General features: G+C 45.3%; 1 protein-coding gene across 1 annotated transcript in view; it reads left to right on the top strand.

The window, feature by feature from the left end:
• CDK4 (cyclin dependent kinase 4) overlaps positions 1-25,791 on the top strand; it is a 270,619-nt gene that overhangs the window by 202,332 nt on the left and 42,496 nt on the right. The window contains exon 6 of the mRNA XM_086965649.1: positions 24,213-24,263. Coding sequence (XP_086821775.1) covers positions 24,213-24,263 — 51 coding nt within the window. The remainder of the gene's footprint in view (positions 1-24,212; positions 24,264-25,791) is intronic.

The following is a 25,791-nucleotide window of genomic DNA, read 5'->3' as shown; positions in this document are numbered from 1 at the left end:
TAAAAGGAAGGACATGTACCTTTTATGTTTAGCATAAAAGGTAGGAGAAGTGTGGCTCAGGGGTTAGAGGCGGCAGACCCGGAAGCTGAGATTGGCCCTGGACCAGGGTTCAATTCCCCGCCTCGGCGGGTCTTGGGCTAAAAATTCCACGGTCTCGATAATTCTCGCTCCGGTGCCTTCTCGACTCACGGGTTCACGCTCTGCGACTCTGGGCAATAGCTTGCTTAATCTCCACAACGGCCCCTCGCAGCGGGATGCCTGGCTTTCACCTTGTGGATACCCTGCCGGGGCCTCTCACAGGGGAATACCAGGACGGGTTCCCTAGGCAAGCGCCAGGATGCCCTTTGTGGTGACAGGTTGCGCTATATAAGTATACCTACATGTACATTTACATTTACATGTTCTGTTAGTGACAAACAGCCTATATAGCGTTTCATTGCTCTGAGACCTACTCCTCTCATAGGCTAGCATTGAGAATTCCCTTATATAGTTTGTGATAATTCATGATCAGAAAAGGAGTGGCGTTGCCATGTTTGGTATGTAGAGAGCAGTAGTGATAAATCCTATTTTGTCTTGTAGTTGGATTTCACATTATGATTTTAGAAATACCACTTTTAGAAGTAGGTATTTCTCTGTGCTTATAACTCTGTGTGCATTGCAGCCTGTCCCCAGTACACGTCTGGGCTGGGTGAAAGCTACACTTTGTGCATACTTTCTAAACAGCCACAATACAGGACGGGCTGGGTGTGACAGGGGATACATCTGCATTCATCTGCATACTGATAAGTCTTCCTGGACTGGGAGAGGGAAAGGTGGTTCTGATTTAACTTTGAATAGGCTGTGTTCTTGCCTCACACAAAAGGCTGATTTACTCCCTCTTGATCGTCTGGAGCCAGGGCTGGTATGAAAGGGATATGTGTGCACTTCTAAGGGTTCCTTTGAAGTCATGCCCTACATCAGACTGAGTATACGTACTGGTGCTCTGACCCTGTATCTTCAGATAGCGCGTGGGACATGTAACCAGACGCTGCTGGCTCTACATGTTTACATTGACAGAGAACTGGTATGCTGCCAGGAGGGACCACCATTTTATTGACTGCTTGGCTGGGTTGCAGGAGGGACTGCCACTTTTCTACCTGACCTAAAGGTGCTGGCCTGGTGGTTGCTGTTCTTTGTGCCCCATGCCCTGCCTCCCCCGCAAGTGTTCTCCAAGGGCTTGTTGGCTTGCCCCATGTTCTTGCAATCTCAGGGCCATAAAAGATATCACCGTAATACCTCTGACGTGGGACTCCGTCACTGGTAAATACGGCAGTAGTGTGTTCTACCCAGGAGCTGGGATTGATTACTCCACGCTTCACAGACTGCGTGTGTTGAGCTCTTATGTCATAGAGAGCAGCGTGTGTTTCTGCATCCTATGCTGGGCATAGCGCTGAGTAACCACTGAGATCTTGGCTCAAAAAACAGTACGTGTCGAGCACTTTCGACTGCATAGACAGCAGGGTGTTTTGTTCTCCGGGGCATCCCCCCAGCAAGGGAAACCACAACATGCAACATCTTTGAGACAGGTGCAGTGCTGAGGCACCCTCTCCCTATAGGCATCATTGCTGCCCTCTCCAAAGGTCTCCTCCCCCCCCTCACACTTGAGAGCCGCAGTGCCAAGGAGAGGACACCGCTCTTGAAGTCTGTGGAAGCAGCTACGACCTTGCCTTGCCGTAAAAAAGGTCCTAGAGTCTCTAGGCTTTTCCTGCCCTAGTGCCAGAGAGGAACCCTTGTCACTTTGTCAGTCCGCCTCAGCCCCCATATGTTGTCTGAACGCTATGCAACGCAACTGAAAGAGGCTGCTCATAGCCCACGAGGCGGGAGTGTTTTCACCAACACTCCCTCACTTAGATCACTGTCCTGGAGACCACGGAACTGCGGGGAAGTACTGCCCCATTCATAGCTGTTGTGATTTCTGCTGTTTTACTACCCCCGGATAGGAAGGGCTGTTCAGCACAGTGATTTATCTCAGTACCGGTGCACATGTATTTTAAGGGATGTTTATGTAATATTTATTGGTTGAACCTAATTGAAAACGTTAAAATGGCATACCTGGGAAAGTAATATGTGAGACAACAAGGACCCCCTGATACGGATCAACTTCCTGGGTCAGGGCAAATAACATATGTGAGTAAAATACCCAGGCAAATTTGCCTGGGTATTTTACTCACATATACCTGGGAAAGTGCCATCCATTTAAAAGTGATATTCACATACCTCCAAAAAGTATGCGCATGACTCAATTAATTTGTAACCTATAAACCTTTCTTTTATTTCTCTACATATGTGTTTCCTATTGTTTTGGCCTTAATGGGTTTATAATATAGAAAGATATTTTTATATACCCCTGTTTGGAGTCTCTTTTTTGTTGTGTATTTATTGTGTTGCTGTGGGAGTGTGTTGCCACACGCTTTACGCAGTGCCTCTGTAGATAAGCTTGCCTGCTCTGCGGAAGCTACGGGGTGAGCACAGGTTATCTTGGTGTGTATTTGCCTTACCTTGACTAGAGTGGCGGGTTCTGTCTGATATGGGTGCATGCCTCAGTCAACCAGAAACCCATTTCTAACAGGAATACCCCTATTCATTTATTGTTTTTGAATTTGTAAAGCACTGAGTATAGCTGCTCGAAAAATTCAGAGGGCAGAAGCTTGTTCAGAATGCAAATATAGAAAGGAGGAGGGGAATATTAGATTTCGATAAAAAAATATTAGGATCCGCATTCTTAATCTGCCTGCCCCTTTCAATCAACCCATTGGAAGTTAAGTTAAAAGCATATCTGAATAGTACATTTTTCAGAGGTTTCCTTAACCACATATGGTCAATTCAGATCTAAGACTAGGGCCCATTTGTGTAATATCTATAATTTGCACTAATGTACGCTTCCCCTGCTTCAAGGCGCCACAACTTTAAAATACAGAAAAATATTGACAAGTTAAGCATATTCACTTAGCACCAAAATGAAGCACAATACTAATAATTCAGGAAAAGTGAAATATAAAAATAAGCATTTACATCCTCCCAAGACAATGGGATCAGACTGGTGTGAATGACATTGGGACTATTGTCCCAGGATTAAGATTTGCATCAGATGCTGCTTTAAGTCTATTTTTGAAGGTTGCAAGTTTGGGCTCTATCACACAATTCTTTATTCAGAGCTGGTTCCATAGTTTGGCTTCTGCTACTCTCAAAGGATTTTTCTTAAAATTTAATTTTTTAGGTGCAATTCTGGGACGGCCAGTATTTTTGCTCTTGAAAGAAGCATCTAAATCAGTCTGATTGATAGCATAAAAAAAGGGTCAAATGGGTATTTTGTGCTCTGCTAATTAGTGCTTTCCCCATTAGGCTCAGGACTCTGTGCTTGCATTTGTTAAGTATCCACTATCATTCCCATCTTTTAAGTGATGCTTGTTTTTTTGATCTTGTATCATACATTGTATGATTGGCCCTGTTTGGGCTTCCTTGATTTTCTGGAGGTCTTTTTAGTGAAACATGGGTATTTTGTCATGGATTGCTGGAGCCTAGTTTTCACCATGGATTAGACCAGTAGCTTACTTTGACCCAAAAGCACCCAGAGGGCATCTTAGAGATGCCCCTTGATAATCGACCTAACACTGTGTTTCTGACCGGAGCTTCTCCATTGAGACCAACAGGGCTCCAGACGTCGATCCACAACTCTCAGTCCCCGCCATCTTGAATATGGGAGGAGTCAGCCATAATAGGGGGTGTACCTACCCTAAGGAAGGGACTCATTGGTCCCGACCTGTACCTACCTGAAACACCCCTAAATTTAGTATTTGGGGCTACCCCGAACCTTGCCTCCTCAGACAAGCAGAAGAAGGACCGAAGAGCTGTGCTAAAGGATGAAGAGGAGGACACCAACTGACTTGGCCTCAGCCCTACCGGCCTGTCCTGACCTCGACCTGCTTTAGCCAAATTCCAGCATGACCTGTAGCCAGCAGCTCCCCAGAACCCAGAGGACCTGCCCTGCCTTCACGAAAAAGACTTTCTCATGTGAGCACCTGTATTTGCTCACCAACGGACTTGGGCTCCGGCCAAATCCGCCAGTCTGCACCCGACAGCCACAGCCAGAGTTCAAGTGGCCTGACACCACGAGAAGGTCTCCCCGGTGATCCTGACTTGGGATCTGGTGATCCCTGACCTACCTTGAGTCTCCTGACGACACCTGCAGCCTCTTTCCTCTAAGATACTCCTGACCGTGACCAAAGCCGGTAAGGAAAACCCAACACAAAAAAACAGAAACCCTGGCACCCAACTCCCCGTGGCCTTAGGTGGCTCAATAGACTGTGTCTCGGCATCCCGCGACATCCCAACTTACCTCTTCAACTGGTGGCTGCCTCCAGAAGATCTTCGTGCCCGTTCTTTAAGTGTTTGTTCTGACTGGAGCTTCTCCATTGAGACCAACAGGGCTCCAGACGTCGATCCAGCACCCTACACCCGGCCGCCCCAGTTCAGCTGTGGATGCCTCTCGTGCTATCTAGGATCCCCCTTTGCCCTGACCTAAATCCTAGGTGCTGTGCTCCCAAATGCAAGTGGCATGCCCGTGAGCAGCCACCAAACGGAGGCCGCCCCCTATCCCCTATTCGATAACATTGGGCCTCGGTACTCTGCACCCAGCCACCCTAGTGCCTCTGAGGATGTTCTTTGGGTGCATTCTTGACCCTGGGGGAACTCTGGTTCTAACCCCAGAAACCCAACTCCAATAACCAAGTACTTCCCTTTAAATCTATATCTTAATTTCCTCCGATAGGATTGCATTGAATGGTTTTGTGTGAAAAAAAGGTGTGGAGTTGGAGATTGTATGAAAACCTCAAAAACCGTGTATTTACAAACACTGACTTACCTTTTATCTAGGAAATGTCCCAGTGTGATATCTAGGCATATCACACTGAGTAGAAAATATTATCTGAAAAATGATCTAAAATAATCACAAAGTAAATACAAAGAAACTGAAAAGTAATTTCAACTGTTTCTGAACATTTGACCTACCTGTAATTGCATTCAACTGTATTATATCGGAAAAATACTATTTAACTTAACAGCGACAAGTCTGGCTTGGTTCTAAAAATAAAATACAACAAATAAATATTTTTATACAAAACAATTGGTCTGAGTTCATTCTTTGAGTGTGTGATCCTTTCTTGTCTGAGTGTGTTCAATAAATGCTTAATTCTACCCTCTGATAAAGCCTTACTGCATGCCCACACTACCACAACTGGATGGTAAGGTATTATATACTTTTACCTCTGCCTACCTTTGTGAATCCATTGGACTCTGTGCGCACTATACTTTACTTTGTTATAGTATATACAGAGCCAGCTTCCTATAATCTAGCACTGTCTTATGTGGTACTACTAAGGTCAGTTAGCATCTGAGTGTTGTCCACATATATTTTACAGGTGAGAACCTCGCTATTACACCACTATGAAACAAAGGGAAGGGTCTGACCTACTGGTCCATATTAGAGGTGGTTGAGGTAGTTGGACTCTGATGTCCTGGGGTTCTTCCTACCATGGCTTTGCAAACTGGGCAAAGTACCGACTTTGTGCACTTGATTCTCGATGTAGGGAGTGTGAGCAATCGGGCCTCTCAGGTAGGTAGTGTGTGGACGAAGAGCTCAGAACTCGATAGTCAACCGACCGCCCAAAAAAGGTAATTCCTAGCCCAGTACTATGTTTTAGTTGAAAAAAGTACCTTTATTTCGTAGCAAAAAATAGATACCATACTCTCAGTAGAGATAATCTTTCAGGGTGGTGATCTCCCCAGCATGCAGTCTTTCAGTTTCACATGACCTTCTTTACATGCTCATTGGAGATATCGCTCTGGTGGCGCTGGTAGTATGCTTGGTGAACCCAATCCTGTAGCTGCAGCTTCAGTAGGGCAATGCTGCCAACGGAGCCTCACTCCAGTCATGGGAAACTGGCCGGGATCAGCACAGCAGGCCTGTGAACCAGTGTTAGTCTTCGTCCCCTGTGGCCTTTTAGTTAGAATGCAGTTTGTGTGCTTAGTTACAAGAGTTGCAGTCTCTGGGCTGAATCTTCAGCAGGTGGCTTCTTCTGCACTAGCACACTAAAGAAGAAATTTACATGAGTGGTATTAGTAGACCTCAATCTACTCTGACATTGAAAAGCCTCTTGTCAAATATTGATTCACAAAAACCTGTTACGCTGGCAGCTCTTAGTCACAGAACAGGTCCTGGGCCTCACCATGGACTGTCCGAGACCTCAGTGCCCATGCTAGGTAAGCCTGGTTAGAGTGTCAAATATTCAGGATACCAGTTTCACATGCACTCTAGATGAGTACTCACGCATTTACAACTCTGGGGACACTCCCGTCTTAACAGGAGCCTATACTGAAAGAGAGCAGTGACCCCAGTTACTCTACAGTCTCTTATGGAAGCGTGTGAGGAAACAAATCCTGGCTTAATATACTGTGAAATGTTGTGAAATTATTTAAGCAATACCCAAACCTTTGGGCACTACACCGTCCATGTCCTTGAGCACTTAGGTCCTAACCTCTTATGTTTCTGATACTTTCGATTGATCAGATGGGCAGTTGCTGAATTGAGGTTCCTGGTACTTGTGTGGTTAGGTTCTACCTCCTGTAAGTATTACAGGATTTCCCCACGTACGCTTTGTGGCCCTTTTAGAGTGCCTTGAATGTGATCATAGAAATAGCTGGGAACCAGGGGAATTGGTTTCAGGACATATTTGCTGTTGCACTTGCAGAAGTTTCTGCACATTCTGGCTGATTGTTTCTGTAGTATTTGTAACTGGCATTGAGTTTTCTGGGGACTCCAATGTAAATGATGTCACATTAGTCCTGTGGTACCAGTAGAATTGTTTTAGATTAAGGAAGGTTGAAGTTAAGACGTTTTAACTACTAAATTGTTTTGTGGAGCTAGCAAATGTTCAGAGTCTGAGTATCTCCAAGTTCCTTACTTCAAATACGCTTCTTGCTACAGTTTATACATTTGACTCCGTTTGTGCAGAGAAATTTCTCTTTAATTAAATAAAGCACTTGATTTAACATTTCTAGTTCGTGGTTTGGTTGTCAAGTTCATCTAGCTGGAGGTAGATTTGTGTCCCATCCACATACATTTGGAAGTCCACATGATTATGACTAGTAATTGCACACAACATAGAGATTGAAAAAAAAGACGCATGATTGATTAACCTTGGTGCTTGTCAAAGGACACAAGCTGTGTGGACAAATGACCGACGCAATTCTTTGTTTGATTGAAGTTGGTCAGCAGCTACTAGATTCACAAGAGAGCTGGCCTAGCTATGTTGTCAATTTTCCCAACTTTCCATTAGAATAATATGCTAGTCTCTATCAAAAACCGCTAGATCGAGGTATATCTGGTCTGGTTGTTCCTGGAAATCTCCTCCATGATGCATGAAAGCACTGATTTGCTGAACCTCAAAAATCTGAATCCAGTGTGATACTCCACAAGAAACCTGTTGACTTACACGTGGCCTTGTAGTTTTACAACATGAACCTTTTCACATGCAGTGCATGTTAGGCCGTTTACATGCCTCCTTAAAATACATCAGCTATGTGACCCAGAAGCACCTTGACGTAGTCTCCATAATTCGGATACCTTTTTCCACCTTTGGGTCTGCAAGTTCAGCCGAGAGCTCCAGAGGAAAGGTTTTGCCAAAAACAATCAAGACTTCGAAGAAGAAAACAAAGAACAGACGGCTTGTAGCTGGATTAAAGACCGATGTTGAAGGAAGCCAAAGCACCGAAGAAAACTGAAAAGACATCAAGGGTTTAGAGTTATATTCTTCGCCAAATGCTCCCAAAAATATGTACATACGGACCCCTGCGATGTCTGCAATTTTTGTCTCAGAAGAGTTTTAACTGAACACTCTCAAGGCAATAGAAAACCATAGGTGGCCACGCTATGCCACAGCGTTGTCCCAGAGAAGGTAGAAATTGGTCAAGGACTTGGGGTTATTAAGCAACAGTAAAACACAGGAGGATGCCAAGGTGGCCCAAGGAGTGGAGTGGTGTGGCTCACTGGTTAGAGGCGGCAGACCCGGAAGCAGAGGACGGCCCGGGACCAGGGTTCAATTCCCGACGCGGCAGGGTCGTGAACCAGGGTCAGCGGACTCGATAATTCTCGCCTCGGTGCCTACTCTAACCAGGGATCACACTCGGCAACTCTGGGCATTAGCTAGCCTCATCTCCAGAACGGCCCCCCACAAACGCCGGGGATGCCTGGTTTCAACTTGGAAATACCCAGGAGGGAACATCTCACAGGGAAAGCCAGGACAGGTTCCCCAGCGGTCTATAGCGCCAGGACTCCTCTGGGTAGCAGTGCGCTTTACAAGACACACACACACAAAGTCTCAACGTTGAAGTAATTGAGGCAGAGAGAACACCGAAACAAAGACGCTGGTAACCCACCATGAGCGCTAAGCGACTAAGCCACTGGCCTTGGACTCAGAGCATTCAACATTGAAACGTTTGATGATCAAAGGCAGGCAAAGTCAAACGACCCCCACAGGTCCAAGCAAAAAAGACATTGTAGGAGGCAAACCCTCTGAACTAGCCGCAATGCCAAAAGGCGATCAGGAGCACAGAAGGGATAAAGCGCGTTCCATCAAGGAGGTCTTGACGCCAAATAGCTGACCGGAACCATCAACATTGCAAAGGCAGTTGATGTCAAGAGGAAACAAGCATTTGCAATGCAATAGGTCTCGCAGTTGTTAGAGTTTGAGCTATCGGCATTGTAAATGGCAATGCCTTTTATTTATGTGTTGGTTTTTAAAACCTAAATAAAAGGCATTGTCGTTTACAATGCTAATAAGTTAAACTCTCGCATATGCGAGACCTATTGCATTGCAAATGCTTGTTTCACGTGGGTTCACGTACCTGAGCCGGATCATGCTATACTCTCATATACCAATAGAGTGAAGCAAGTTTACCTGCATCAGAAGCTCGATTTCTTAATGAAAGCAATGGAAAATGCACAGCCTAAATAACCATCCAAGAGGTAAACATTTTAACAAACTAAAAACTCATATGTGTATGCGGCTTTTTCTTTTCGAAAGAGTCTTTTGCCTACGTTTTAAGAGAAGATTGATTCGGTGTGCGCCGCTGTAAATAACATTGGTAAAACCAGAATAGGAGTAGTGTGACGGTTTTAAGAATGAAGACTATATAAGTAACCTAATATTCAAGATTAGAAATGAAGATGCTTTTAGTGATAAAGGGAAGAAGGAGAGTAGGTTATATGGATGCCAACAGACATGCCCCCCCTCCCACCCCCCCCCCCCCCCAAAACTCATAACACTTGGGAAATACACGAGGGCAAAACAAGGAAACTTGTTTTTGACCTTTGTGGATCTCTCGTCCGCCTTTGATTGTGTGGTACATTCCAAACTATGGTCTATACTGGAACATCTTGGGATTGAATCAAATATTATTTATTATCTTAAACGTTTTTATAGTAATGCTACGGCCCGAGTATGTTTTGGTCTAAATGGAGAACGCACTGACACAATACCCAGTAGGAGCGGGGTCAGGCAGGGTTGTGTCCTGGCCCCCTTCCTTTTTAATTTATATATTAACGAGTTGGAAGGTGTCTTGTACAAAGACAGTTCAGATCCCCCCTTCGTAGGCGGCCGCCCAATACCAGCACTTTTGTACGCTGACGATGCTGTACTTATGTCACGTACACAGGTGGGCCTACAGCGTGTGGTCGGTAGTTTCTGCCGTTTCATGAAGGAGTTGGGTCTGAAAGTCGACACATCAAAAACCTTTACTATGTATTGTGGTAAACAAAATATATCCAAGAGACCAATTTTTATAGCAGGGCAGAAATTGGAGTTTGCTAAACATTTTTCCTACCTCGGGATACATTTTGCTCAAAATGAGACGTGGTCTCAAGCTATTTCTGTTAAAAAGCTTGAGCTTTCAAGATCTACTGCCGCTATCAAAATCTTTTCTAGCAAGTTAGGAACAAGACCCCCCGTGGAATTGATTAAAATCTACAAAGCTAAGTGTGTACCCGGCACTATTTATGGCAGTGGGGTCTGGCTAACCCCGCACCCATCCAGGTGCCTGAAAATACCTTTTTAAAATACATACTGGCAGTTCCTAAAAGCTCTTCCAATTTCAATTGCCACTCAGAACTTGGCCTATGTTACATTACTGATCTTATTAAAATAGAGCCAGTTCTACTATGGCACAGAGTCTGGACCCAAGAAGCGACACATATAAACAGAGAAGTCCTGACAGATATACTGAAATTGGATGGTGCCATAAAAATCCCATGGGTTAAGTATGTACATAACTTTCTTAAAGATATCGGGAGAGAAGAATACTTACAGAATCCCTCTGATATCTCAGCAATTTCTCGAAAAAACTAGAAGAAAGAGTGTCTAGCACTTTTGGATTCCAATAGGACTGCTGCAGAGGTCCTAAAATCCTCTATTCAGCAGCATCAACTGGTTTTAGCAACTCCATAGATTGGTTAGCTTTCCCACGATCAACAACGACACATGAGCTACCACTCTGTCCCTGTGATAACACCTCTCCTCAGAGTACGATTCATGTATTTCTTTTTTGTAAATTTTATGACGAAATGAGGAAAATTGTTTTACTACCTTTATTAAGAGAGCCAGGACTTCGCCATTGTCGTGTGGCGATGATTATCATTCAAGCTCTAGACAATCATGTATCTGTATCAAGAACAACTTTGTTCCTAAAAAATGTTATAACTATCAGGAAACGTAGGGACACTTAATCTGCACTTTATAAATGAAATTGTTTTTATCTTCTTAATTAACTGGTTTTAAATGAATATAATGAAATATTGTATTTTTTTGTAACTATGTAATTACAATATTTTTATCTGTACTTTTATGATTGCATCAAAAAATCGAATAAAGATATTTTGAATTGAATTTTGACTCATAACACTTGGAAAAGTTGGTGCATATAACAAATGTAACACAATTCACTTGAAGCATGAGTGGTAAACGTGATCAATGTGACGACATACAGCACCCTAATACACAAGCAAAACAAAAGTACAACGCATATATTAAGTTGGTATAAACAAAGTCTGAACTCAAAATAGTTCAGTAAGTCTTGATTCAAAACGATTTAGTAAAGGTCGTTTATAATGCGCATAAACACGATATGTGTGCTTACTCGGTGTGTAGTCTGATACAAAGGATGTATACAAGTGGTGCCAATCCAATTCCAAATAATATGAAACTGCCGCTTAGTTAAAACCGAAGGACAGACGAGCACAACATGCGAAATAAGGCTCAGACTTAAAATCACTGTGTAGACGCCATTGGAAGTGGTGGGTGAAATAGGCGGGCAACTATTACGTCTACCAAAGAGAGGTAAGCCGTGATCTGGGCGTGATCTCATCAGAAGCGGTCGCTCCTCACGCTGCTCCCTGCTCTGCCTGCCGCTTGTGGTATCGTAGCGCTATACTGCAGATTGCTCTCTGCTAGCTCGCATTGCTCCCACAACTATTATTGCCTGATTGCTTATTATAATTATATTGTAGCGCTATATTGCCAAAGTGCGCTTTCACGATCTTTCAATTGTGCTGTGCTGCCTGTATAATTCATTTGTGCCTGATTGTGCCGGTGCCACTGCCATTTTCATCTCGTTTATTCAGATTGTGCCCCAATCCTGTTTCCCTTTTGGCTTGCTGCCATTTTGTTGTTGTTGTTGTGCCTCCCTGCCCGGCTCTCCACCCCGCTCCCGCCTCCCAGCTGCTCCTCCCTCGCTCCTCCCCCCTCCACTATCCACATATGACAGATGCCTTCGCTCGCAGCGGTTACGCGCAGCGGTCGCGCCCCATGCGCGCCAAAGGTAAGCCCGTCCGCGCCTGGACCGCGCCCAGGGCCATACCCCCTGGCCCCCGCAAAATCCATTCCGCCCGCATAACATACGACGCCGCAACCCTCTCAGCCCTTAACCCTGACCGCACACCACAATGCTACCAAGCTGCCCCAGGACACACCCATGGACCCTTCACCTGCCACTCCTGCAAATTCTATTGCATCAGGACCCACACCAAATCCACAAACTCCAAACAGAGCTCCGACACCAACCATCTAAAGTGCATGCTGCTCAACACCCGCTCGGTCAACAGACACTCCATTGAACTCTGAAACCTACTCGACACTACATCTCCGGACGTCACCTTCCTTACAGAAACCTGGATGAACCCCTCATCAGCGCCAGACATCGCCATAGCAATCCCGGACGCCTACAAGATCATCCGAAAGGACCGCACCAACCAAACAGGAGGAGGCATCGCCATCGTCCATAAAAACACCATCCGCATCACGACCAGTTCCGACGATATCCTCGCTACCGCCGAACACCTTCACTTCCAGATCCACACCGACCCCAAGACCACACTCAGAGGCACCCTCATCTACAGACCACCAGGACCCCGCACACAATTCAACGAAGACATCACTGACTTCATCAGCCCACATGCCCTCCCCTCCGAGAACTACATCCTACTGGGAGACCTCAACTTCCACCTGGAAAAGAAAAACTACAGCAATACCACCACCCTTCTGGACAACCTGGCCAATCTCGGACTCAAACAACTTGTTGACACCCCCACCCACTTTGCCGGGCACACACTCGACCCAATCTTCACCTCCAGCAAGCACATCTCCTTCGATCACACCACAGCTCTCCATTGGACGGACCACAGCTGCGTTCACTTCAACTACAAAAAGACCTCGACCCACAACCTATTCCCCGAAGAAACTTGAACAAAATTACCACCGACCAGCTCTTCACATCGCTTCACCAAAATCCTCCTGCCAAATCATCGGACCCAAACCAAGCAGCCACCAACCTCACACAATGGATCACCCACAGCGCCGACGAACTAGCACCCTTGAAAAACCATCAAATCAAGCAAGGTAGCAAAAAAGCCCCCTGGTTCAACGATGACCTTAAGAAATCCAAGAAGCTCTGTCGTACCCTCGAGAAAGCCTGGAGAAAAAACCCAACCACTGACAACCTGGCCACCTTCAAGAACGCCACCCGCAAACACCACCAACTCATCCGATCCACCAAGAAATCAGCATTCAAGGATCGACTTGACAACAACGCCCAAAACAGCAAGGAACTATTCAACATCGTCAAAGAATTTACCAACCCCACCGCCGGCACCAACAACATCACTCCCTCCCAAGACCTCTGCGACTCTCTATCCTCATTCTTCCACAACAAAATCGCCGACATAAATAACAGCTTTGAAAACCAGTCCGAAGACCAGTCCACTCCACCCACCCCCGAACCAAAACTGCACTCTAACAACCTTTACGCCTGGAACCCAATCACCACCGAAGACACCATCCGCCTGATGAACTCCATCCACTCAGGATCGCCAACCGACCCATGTCCCCACCACATTTTCAACAAAGCAGACTCGATCATCGCACCCCATCTCCGCCATGTCATCAACTGTTCCTTCAACTCCGCTGCCTTCCCGGAAAGCTGGAAACATGCCGAACTCGGCGCCCTCCTGTAGAAACCTACAGCAGACCCCACTGAACTTAAGAACTACCGCCCCATCTCGCTCCTCCCATTCCCTGCCAAAGTCATTGAGAAAGCAGTCAATAATCAGCTCGCCGCCTTCCTTGAATCCGACAAATCCCTCGACCCCTCACAGTCCGGCTTCCGAGCCAAACACAGCACCGAAACCGACCTCATCGCAGCAACAGACGACATTTGCACTCTACTGGACAACGGAGAAACAGCCGCCCTCATCCTACTTGACCTCTCCGCAGCCTTCGACACAGTCTGTCATAGCACCCTCATACAACGCCTCAGCAACGTCGGAATACAAGGAAAAGCATTGGACTGGATCATCTCGTTCCTCGCCAGAAGAACCCAAAGAGTCCGCCTCCCCCCTTTTAGATCTGAGGCCACCGAAGTCATCTGCGGCGTACCACAAGGATCATCACTCAGTCCCACCCTCTTCAACGTATACATGAGTCCCCTCGCATCCATCGCGCGCAACACAACCTCAACATCATCTCCTACGCAGACGACACCCAGCTGATCCTCTCCCTCACCAAAGACCCAAACACCGCCAAAACTTACACGAAGGAATGAAAGAAGTAGCCGAGTGGATGAAGAACAGCCGTTTAAAACTAAACTCAAACAAAACGGAAGTCCTCATCTTAGGTTCATCCCCCTCTGCCTGGAAAGACTCATGGTGGCCACCGGCCCTGGGAACCGCACCCATACCTACGGATCACGCACGTAACCTGCGCTTCATCCTGGACTCCTCCCTCTCGATGACCAGACAAGCCAACGCCGTCTCATCATCCTGCTTCAACATCCTACGCATGCTCAAAAAAGTCTTCCGTTGGATCCCCACCGAAACAAGAAAGACGGTCACCCACGCACTGGTCACCAGCCGACTGGATTACGGAAACACCCTTTACGCCGGAACCACAGCCAAACTACAGAAAAAACTCCAACGCATCCAAAACGCCTCAGCCAGACTCATATTGGACATCCCTCGTCAACCTCACATTTCCGGTCACCTAAAAGACCTCCATTGGCTCCCCGTCAACAAGAGAATAACGTTCCGTCTCCTCACCCACGCACACAAAGCCCTCTATGACCTAGGACCCGAATGCCTCAACACGTGATTGTCCTTCTACACCCCCCACCTGCCAACTACGATCGTCCAATCAAGCCCTCGCCGCAATTCCGCGCATCCATAGATCCACCATGGGGGGAAGATCCTTCTCCTACTTAGCGGCCAAAACCTGGAATTCTCTCCACACCCACCTCCGCCTTACACAGAACCACCTCTCCTTCAGAAAGCAACTAAAAACTTGGATATTCGATAAGTAAAAGCACCCCCCTCCCCCAAGCGCCTTGAGACCCTCTGGGTGAGTAGTGCGCTATACAAATCTCTGAACTTGAACAAAGTGGGAAAGAGACTCGCTGGTAAAGGTATAAACTGAGAGAAATAAATAGTAGGCGAAATACTTGGACACAGAGCCCCTTGCTGTCCTCAAAACAAATCATAACAGAATGTAAACAAATAAACATAGGAGTGAACTCCGCTCTTTTTTTCTTTTCTATCTCGAGCCAACTTTTCAAGGAGCCCGTGCAGCCCGTGTCGTAGGCAGCTTTATTTTAAGGGGTACCTGCACCCGCACCCCTGTATCACAGGATGGTGTAAGTCATGGGGTAGTACAGCCGTTGTCAGAGGGTGTCGCATGTTTTAAGGGGTGCGAGGAGTCGTGCATCAAATATGCCCTATGTTTTAGGGCGCGTGTGGCTGAACGATTCGCAAGGTGACGTTTTTCAAGGGGTCCGTGCAACACTGCATCACTAGATGACACACTTCAAGGGGCACCGTGCGCGCAGCCATGTTCCAATGGGGAGTCATATTTCAAGGGACCCAATGACACAGGCTGTAATATTTTAACGGAAGAGGATCCCGGCCCTTTCACCACCAGCTGTCACTTCGCGTGATGGGGCTATCAGGTGTCTGTATTTGGAGGGTGAGGCAGTGCACCCCAGAATCATAGACAGCCCCAGCCTCCCATCGCCCCCATCTTCCAGGCACGCTCTTCTGTTCAATGGTCTCCGATGGTACCACTGATCTACGCCTGATGGCGGGGGAGGGGGCGCATAGCAGACAGCTTGTCGTGCCATCGCTCGTTGCCCGACAACGCGATCCGTGGTCCGAGTTTCTGATGGCAGCAGGCAGGGAACAGAAAGACTTTGGGTACACGTTTTGCCTCCTCGCGCTTGGCAAGGGACTCCCGCAATGCAATCTGCCTTAAATTATAATTAAATGAAAAGTAATAAAACAAGTTTATGCCCCACAAATGAAACGAAAAGAAATAAACACAGACTGCCACATATACGTGGTAACAGTATCTGTACAATAAATATGTTCAATCAAAAAACACTGACTCCTTTACTAGAAAAAACAAGCATGGCCAGGCACAGGGAAATCATTTCGGTTAACAAAACACATCCAGCAGCAACAATTAATATACATAGGGAGTGTGCAAGGCATAACAAAGTGCATTGTACCATAAATAAAATGTAAAAAGCACACAGATTACTCACAGCTGTCGCTTAGCCTGACTGCAGAATTAAACAAGCCGTGAGCGTGCACATCCCGAAACCAGAAGTTCGGGTGCGTCACGCCTGTCGTGGGGCGGGACTTCCGTCTTCTGCGGGAAGCCCACGCCCACGGAGTGGCTGGCCCAGAGGAGCAGTGGTAACACGGGGCTCCCATGCCTGAGGGAGAGCCCGTGGAGGCTGCAGAAGTCTGGAGTGTTGCCGATGCGGTGAGTGGGGCTTAGTTGTACTGGGGGTGGGGGTGGCGGTGGCGGTGGCGGGGGACGGGGGATAGCGAGCGTGTGTGTCTCTGTATGTGTGCGCGCTCGTGTGTGTGTGCGTGCACGCGTGTGTGTGTGTTGTGCGCTCGTGTGTGTGCGTGCGTGTCTCTCTGTGTGCGCTCGTGTGTGTCTGTGCGTGTGTGTAAGCGGAAGTGGAAGCGGGGGTGGCTGTGTATGTGTGTGTTGGCCGTTACTGCATGCGAGACGTGCATGAGGCTTGCAAGGGAGACCGGATAGGGGCACAGCGCGTAACTGTACGTGTTGAACGCGCGTGCCCCAGTCCGGCCTGCAGCCTGCGCGTGCCCATCTGTCTCCCTTTTAGGGCCCTTGAAGCAGACTCGACAACTATAGGTCTCGCAGGCGATAGCGCTTTCGCGCTGTATCGCCAGTGCGAGACCTGAAAATGGCACCTCAATGCCGAAACTGAAGTCTTGATGAGATGGAAAAAGAAATTTCCATAACTTTAACGAAATACCGATACACAATAAGTGAACAGGATGTGTCAGACCTAGGAACCACCAGTCATGCAAGAACCATTAGGAAGATGTTAAGGAATAATTCTTCCAGTATGAGAAAGAGGTTGAGCAGGATCCCTTTCAAGTAATGGAACTACAGAGAACTGGCAAGACCTCTATGCGGATTTACCAAAGGAGGAGGTAGATTCCTACCAGTCAGTGCCCTCTCCCCATGATCATATAATTGTCTACAATGCTCGAGTAAAGAGGGCAATAGACATTTCTGGCATTCGGCTAAATGAAAAGCAGATTATTCACGTTTCCTCTTCAAATCATTGTTACCAGCCCAGAAAAGAAATCTGTTACTGCCCATGTTACCCAGCGTCTTGGACCTGGGTCAAGAGCTATTCAAAGACTAGTGACAGCAAATGTAACCACACTGAGAGGGGGAACGAAATACAGACCCACCTCCCAACAATGGCAGCGTGGCAGCAGATTCCCTAATGATTGCAACACCAGGTAAGAATACATATACCCCCATCTGAACAGGCCCCCTTATGACCAGGAGAGAAAGCAGATGTACATTGTGGGACCAAAGATGGATAGGTCAGAGGCGGAGCAGTGCTGTATTACAAAATCCATTCCACTTTGAAACAATGGGACAAGATCGAAGGCCTCATAAAGCCTCTAGCAGAAGAATACAAAATAAGTGCAAATCCAGTGGTCCAAGAGGGCAAAAATATTGGCAATACTGGACTCAAGTCCGCACTTGATGTGGCAAATACCGTCAGAAGACATCTGTGTGCAGCCGTAACACTAAGGAGACACGCCTGTCTGAGGGTGCCAGGATTCAAACAAAAGGTACAGGCCTCAGTAATCAACATGCCCTTCTCTGGGGACAGTCTCTTCGGAAACACAGTGGATAAAGCACCGCCGTGCATCAAAAGGGATGATGAGACGGCAAAAGGGTCTTTACAATACAAAGGGCCTTTTGCGGGCGAATGGCCCTCCGGAAGAGAAAACCCAGAAAGGAGGGATGCAACCTTTAATATCGTAAGCATCATTCGTGTTGCAAAGTGGTCAATCAACTACACCACTGCAGTAGCAGTATGTCTCACCCTCACAGCATGCATTTTGAGGGAGGCTCTGAGGCAAGAGAACCTCTCCAGTTGGGGGTGGATAGTCCAGCAAAGGACTTTGAAGCAGAATCCCTCATACATAAATCACCGGAATGAGGGAGGGTTCCTCCAAGAATGCAAGAAAATCCTCTCCAACAGATGGATACTAAATCTAATCCAACCTGGTTATTGCATAGAACTACCAAACAAACAACAAACAATAAGATGAAGGTTCGGAATAAGGAAGACAAATTGCATTATGAAAAGTATTCCACGGTCTCATAAGCAAGAGGGCAGTAGAAAAAACCCCATAAAAGTAGAGTTGCTACGCCTATGTGTAGGACCTCATTCAATGAGAGGTAAGGAACTAAAAGGTCAACTTGGCGAACATCACAAAAACAATTATTTCAACTGCACACTTCTACTGGTAATTTACCATTTTGTTCTCTTGTGACTTCCGTCTCCATGATCTTGCAGAGGACAGGGGGAGGGGCGCTTGCTTAAGGGTCAGAGTAGGAGTATGAAGTAAAGGATATTTTATTTCAAGAGCAGCGTAACGATAGTACATGTCAGGGATCCCGGTATGATGCTAGATTATGGAAAGGTGTTTTTTAATGTTTGATGTGACCAACGCACTAGAGAGACTGAGATCTTTGAGACCTGAGCTTGAGCAGAGGTTCGTCCATGCATTAGAATCTTTTCTTGTTGACTAAGCTAAAATTGGCAGACTCCAGAGGTAGTAATAAAGTGGAAGCCGTATGGAGCATCAGTGGCGGAATGGGACGATAGAGGGACTAATTGGTGAGTCGGAAATAGCCACTTGGTGATTTCATTTGAATGAAATTGAGGAGATCTTCATAGTGATGTGAAGTTGCACAAAGGTTGCTTTTCGGAGCTTTTAAATAACACACTTATGAATATTTCCTTTGATTAATTGCTTTAAGGATGCAGTTTGTATCTGTCTTTTTTATCATTTTTGATGATTTGTGGTATTGTTTCCCCCTAAAGCTTGTTCCTGTAAATCTTGAATTTTAACTTCTGTGGTGAGAAATTATATATTTTCTTGGGGTTTTGCTTGTGCTATGAATTGGTTCAACCTCCTCGGTGATTCAATATCTGAAGAGTCTGGTTGGGATGGGGTATCTTGTTTTTGCGATCAGTTTTGAGTTTATATGTTAGTTTAGCTAAGTGGATGGAAAAGAAATAGTCAGCTGACTATTTATGGTTTCACTACTAGGTTTGCTGATTCAAGATTTTGGGCGAAAAGAAGATTGAAGGTACGGCTGACCTGGTCCTTTAGGCCATCCAATTCCTCTTGGAAGCCTAGACTTTGCATGTTCTCATGTTTTGATGTGGTCTGTCAACCCACAGATTGAAACCTCTAATTTCTCAAGGAAATTGTTGTTAGATCCAGGAAAGGTTAGGCTTCATGGTGGTAGATCATTTACAAAACCACAGGGATTGATGGACGTGATGTTGAACATTGCAAGCACTCACCCCCAGTCAACTGATCTGGGTTTAATCCATCATCATTCTTTAGCTCACTCCGCCACCCCAGTTCAGACATGACCATATGCAAACCAGTCTGACCCTGTGCCTCAGGAACAGTCCAGCCCGAACTGCCAAGCCATGTCTTCCCTGGACCGGAAACAAGCATGCTGGGACCGGTTTCAGGTTCATAACCCTCATCAGCCAAGCTATCTTTATCATTTACGCAAAGAATTAACTATTTGAGTTGGTCAAGCAGCTATGCACTCAAGAGGACTAGATTTAATTTAAATGACTGTGCAGGTCAGGTTATGGACAGACTAAAACTTGAATACTCCAAATAAGACACTTCCTTTACGGAGACCCTGGAAGATTGCCTTCCAGATTGAACCCTGCTTTTAGTATTCTGATGGATACTTCTAACTATAATTCCTCACCTTTTTGTATTCCACCAGGTGGTAGACTGGATCTGGAACATTTCAAACAATTACTCTTGCGCGCTTACCGATAGCAGTACCGGACACTGTGACATCAGTCCCCCATCTTAAAATGATATCACTGATCTGTATACTGGTGCCACCCCTGAGTGCTGCCTTTTTCTGTAGCTTTCAACAGGGATCTGGAGCTGTGCTCTCCACCTTTGTTCTGAATTTTACCAACCCCAAAATATTTCTTTTTCAACAGTCTATCATGTAAATCAACCCCTCACCCCAAAAATGACAGGTAAAAACCATATTGTGACCTCAGGAAACTGATGTTGACCATGGTCGTGCATAATGTCGGCCCACTGTTTGTAGGGTCTTGGCATGATAAGACGACTTGCAGCAAATAATCCCTGATGTACCCAAAGTCCATCTGGCAGACGAGGCAAAGATGTACATTGCTGAGCAGACTAAACAAGACATTGTTGCGCGTAAATTCTGTGGCCAGCTTCCACTTCTAGTCCTGGATGGGGTCTCCCTCTGGGCCCTCTTCAAGTCACTTTCCCTTTGATAGTTTAAAGACAAAGTCAAAAGACAAGTATTGTCACAGATGAAAGAAGTCTAAACTGGATTCTTCTCCTTTCTGCCGCACCCACTCTTTGGGGACGTTACACAGCCTGCTCTTGAAGGTCCCAACTTTGCCCTAATGATCCAGCTCTGAGCTTTTTCCTCCACTGGTACTGATGCACCCAGAGTTTCATGGGCCATCGTGAACCTTACCGCAAGTTTAAGCCTTTAACCCCTTCGAAGCTAATGACGAGCTGGGCTCGTCATGGCGCTTACCTGCCGTGCGCGGATGACAAGGCCAGCTCGTCATGAATAATGGCATCCTGCATATTTCAGCGCAGGACGGGAAAACGCCTAGCAGCCATGTGGTTAAAGAGGCCATGCTGCAACAGTTTTGAACGATTTTGGGTCTTATGAATCCACTTGTGCCCACAGTCAGACTTCCAGCAGTGTGGCTTGCCACTGTTGGGCCCATGCATGCTCACCCAGCTGGTGCCAGTCACCACCTGCACTGAAGGCCACTCAAGTCCCACTGATGTTATTGGCTCCACAGGCGCCAGTTCAGTATCTGCACCCATCTTGAGCCCAATCCTGGCTGTTGTCTGGTTATGAATTTTCAAAAGTGCTAATTTTTTTGTGGGAGGAAACCAAGGCAGTACTGCTACATTGACACCAGGGGTGCTGAAGGCTCCAGTCCTCTTTTGGATCAAATTCAGATGCTGTTTAAGGTCTTCAAGAGGAGGAGGAGGAGGAGGAGTTTACTCAATGAAATCTTTGCTTTCATGTGCCGTCCTACTGTCCCACCGACTGTTCTTTGGTTCCCGGTAGAATAGAAGCACTTCCGGTTTGCTGCCCTGCCGTTTGGTCTCATGTTCCCCCCTTGGGTTTTTACAAAAGTGATGGTTGTGGCCCACCTTTGCGGGTCAGGGATACCCATATTCCCTATCTTGAGATTTGGCTGATTAAAGTAATATCACTGCAGTTAGATGTGGACCATCTTCAGAGAAGTCTCCCTGTTGCCCTCTGTGGGGTTCTCAATCAATGAGGCAAGGTCTCCTTGCCTCATGCATTTTGCTGGTTCCCATAGTCATTGGCAAGGCCTAACTTCAGGCCATTTAAGGAAAGTGTCTGTGTACATGTAAGCAACACTTTTGCAGGATTGTGCTTTAACAAGCACCAGCTTTTCTTCGAACTGAGGTAGTGTAAACCTTGGCACCGAATTGTGGTGATTTCGTCTCTGGTATGCACGTACAAGGAGCGCAAAACATGGCGGTACAAGTACAGCAGATTACGTAATGCTTATTGCGAGTGTGTCATCTCAACACATAAACATGTTTAAAGTGATATACCTCAGACGAGGTTGCCCTTCAATAGATATCTTGACTCTCAGACAACTCAGTGTCTGCTTTATGATGGACAAAACCTTTGAGGTTCCCTGGGAGAGAGAACTTTCTTTTGACTTGTTATAGGAAGTTCTAAACAAATTCAAATGCAGGGCACCCTGCAGAACGATACCTGGGAGTCCAGCTGGACTTCAGTGATTTTGCTTAATTGATCTAGTGAACCTAGACCAAGGGGGCTCTTTGTAATTCCTTCTAGGACTTATTCCTCTTTTAAAAACTCATTCTGCGTTTGCATTATTGATGTCCGTAAAGGATTGTTTATTCTGGGCCTTTGAAATAAAAAAAAATTTTTTAGATACCAAATAGGTGTCAAGCAGGAGAGGCAGTTATTCATTTGTAAATCATTTGCCCCTAGATGCATCAACATTGTCATTTGCGATTCCTTAATTGCGAAAAATAAGGAATCGCAATTAAGGATTCGCAAATGGCAATGCATCATTAATTTCGCAATTTTTTTGGGATTCGGTAAAAATCGCATTTTTTACCGAATTCCAAAAAAATTGCGATTTCCAAAAAGCGAATCCGATATTCCCATTCATTCCTATGGGCTGAAATGCCCATAGGAATGAATGGGAATTGCGAATTCGCAATTTAAATTTGGAATGCATCAAAGCCTTTCAAGGGTGGAGAGGGGGGTCCCAGGGACCCCCCCCTGCACTCATGAAATGCACTTTTACATGTGAGTTACATACACACATGTCCTAAGGACATGTGTGCCTGTAACATACACGTTTAAAAAATGCATTTTCATGCGTTTTTAAACATTTTTCCAAATTACCACGAAGTTCAACTTCGTGGTAATTTGCATTTGCAATTTTGGAAATCGCAAATGTTTTGGGGATGATGCATTGCTGTTAAGGAATCGCAAATGTGCGATTCCTTAACAGCAATCGCATTTTTTTGGAACTCGCAAAAAAAGCGAATTCCAAAAAATGCTTGATGCATCCCAGTAACCAATTTAGGAAGTGCAAAAGGCCGATTTATGCGAATCGCACCGTTTGCACTTCCTAAAACGGTTGATGCATCTGGGCATTGGTGCTTAAGCAGAGTGCAAGGGGGTATTTTAAGTCCCATCTCTCATTAGCCTTTTCAGATATTTTTATTTTGTTTCAGTGTTACCCAGTTTTCGTGCTCCAGCTGATTTGTGAAAGCATAAAATTTCGGGTGTTATGGTGCCTTAACATTTTTTAAAGGAGATTTTATGGTTGAAGCTTAAAAACAGATATTTTAACCAGCATTTCCTGCACATATAAGTATGTATTGCTTTAGCTGACTTCAAAGAGATTTGTTTATAATGTTCAATAATGACTCCTCTTTAGTGTCTGAGATATTATATACAACATGCTCGTTCGGGGATACGTGAAAATTACTTGAAAGGGACTAATTTAGTTAAAAACGGCCTTAATTCATGAAACGTCCCTTGTTGCCTCCATGCCGGTGTGCTGGTTGGTAGACCTTTCTGCACTCCTTTTAAGCTTAGCCATGCATGCAATTAATTCTTAAGAAAAACCTGTGGGTTTTGAGAGTTGATTTCTTGCTCGAAGTTACCTGCAAGGCAACCACGTGAGCCTTTTCTCGTGTATAAAGTAAACATAGCTCTGGGCACATCCTGTAAATCTGATGCAGTTTTTACAGGGCTGTTCTTTAACCTTAGGTTGAAGTTGTTTTGATTAGGGCCTTCAACCTCCTTGGCTACTTGTTGCATGTTAACCGATGTACTTGATAAGCAGGAACATTTAGTGGACCACTCTAGCATACTATCTGCTGTGCTCCATAGATGTTCCATCCTGGTGACACTGGCCAGGCCGCATAAAATACGTAGTCAAACCCGCAGCCTCATTTTTGTGCTGAGCCAAGCTAATCAAGGAGATAGACCAGCCATGTGCCAAGCCCATTCCGAAGCAAATGCATTGAGTAACCTGGTTCATCTTTAACACATAAACCCACTAAGTCCTCCTCCACTACTAATTGTATTCCCTAAAAATGCATTTGTTTTATTGTGTATCCTCATTTTGCTTATTTCTCATACAGCCTCTGAATAAATAATTCCCACCAGATATTGGATGTTGGAAATGTGGTCCTGTTTACCATAGAACTGTTTGGGGGGGACTGCCATGAGATGATGACTGTACTAGGGAAACTGCCAGGCACCTACATGGGCATTTACAGTCAAGGTTCAATTGATAGATCCTATTCCTCAATGGCTGCTTTAGTGTATTTTTGTATTTTAATGTGAGTCAGCTTTTGGAGGTTTGTGGAACGAGCTTAATGTATTGATTATCTAAAATGATTTTTCCCTTCGCCTTTGCAGACCTCTATTCTGCGGGAACTCCGAGGTGGACCAGTTGGGCAAGATTTTTGAGTAAGTCACTCTGAATAATGTTTGGAAAATGTTACAGTGTAGTAAGTGCACAGTGGGGTTCACCAATCGTTCATTTGGAAATTACCATGCACTTACAGTGAAAGTACACCCTCTTGAGTCTTTGGTTTCACTTGTCATACGTTACCTCCCTCATTTCTAGAAGTAGATAAGGCTAACCTCGTGTAATAAATAGTGAATCCGAAGTTAACATGGTCTAACACACTTTTCCGTACAAAACTGCACTATCTTGGTGATGGATTTATAAATGTGCTGCTTAGGTCCTACTGTGCCATCTTACAAGGGCCAGGCTTGGACTTTAACTTGTCCGTTGCAAAATCTTTAGCAACCATTCGTTAATGTATTTATCCACATGTATTTGGTCATTTGTACTGGTGCATAGACTACTTTCAGCTAAGCCTTAGCAGTTGGATAGATAATCTCATGTTTTCATCTAGAATGTGCTGAAGTCAATGTTTGTAAGGCGTCCAGGTCCTGTGGCTGAAAAGCAGGCACGTTTCACCTCTCCACCATGATGCTTGATAGCTGGTACACACGATTCTTATAGTGATACAGAGTTTCTTTTTAGCCATAGATACTGTGCATTAGAACAGAGCTACCCCACTTGGTCTTGTCTTTTAAGAGAACGTTGTTCTCAAAGTTTTGTGGTTTATTTTTGGTGCTATTTTGCAAATGTAAGCAATGGAGCAGTGCTCATTTTAGAGAGGACGGATTTTATTCTGGCTACTCTTCCACAAAATATGAACGTGGTCTGTCTTTTTCTAGACCGAATCGTGACCTTGGTGTACCATAGTGAGAAAGGTTCCCAGATCTCTGGATGCAGCTTTTGGTTTCTTGAAGACCTCTGAGAGCATCCCTTTGGGGTGAATTTCCTGGAACGTCCACTTCATGATAGATTGGCAAATGTCTTGACTTGTGCTCATTTATACACAAGTATTGCTGGTGAAGGATGGACTTGGCTTTATGATCCTTTACATACTGAGAAGCATCAACAGTTCATTCTCAAAGCCTGTCACAAATATCTTTTCACCTAGGCATAATATATTCTTATGAACCTCAGTGCTCCAGACCAAATTGATCTAGTTTCAGATTTCCTAAATAGCTGCTGGCTCATCTGATGATCAGCAGTATTTGATTCTAATTAACATCTTGACTGATTTGCAAGCAGTAAGTGTGCACTTTTTCACACAAACCACTTAACTTTGACTTGTTATTTTGTGTAATTTACAGTAATTAACCACACCAAGTGGAATATTGGAAATATCACTGCATTCACGTCACAAAGTGCCAGTCAGCCTCAATAAAAATCCATGTTTCGGAATATAGTGATATTTGCACCTGTGGTCTTCTTTCATGGTACTGCCCAACAAATGTATAGTGCACATTCAAACCAGCAGAGCCTGTTACATTGCACAGTGGAAACAATTGGTTAACTGCTGTATTTATTTACATGTCGACTATATTCAGGCATCTGTTCAAAACATCTTAAATACGTATCAACGTGACAAAG

This window comes from Lissotriton vulgaris, chromosome 1_1 (genome assembly GCF_964263255.1).
Source record: "Lissotriton vulgaris chromosome 1_1, aLisVul1.2, whole genome shotgun sequence".
NCBI lineage: Eukaryota > Metazoa > Chordata > Amphibia > Caudata > Salamandridae > Lissotriton > Lissotriton vulgaris.
Note: the sequence above shows the minus strand (reverse complement) of the source record. Positions and strands in the feature narration are given on the sequence as shown.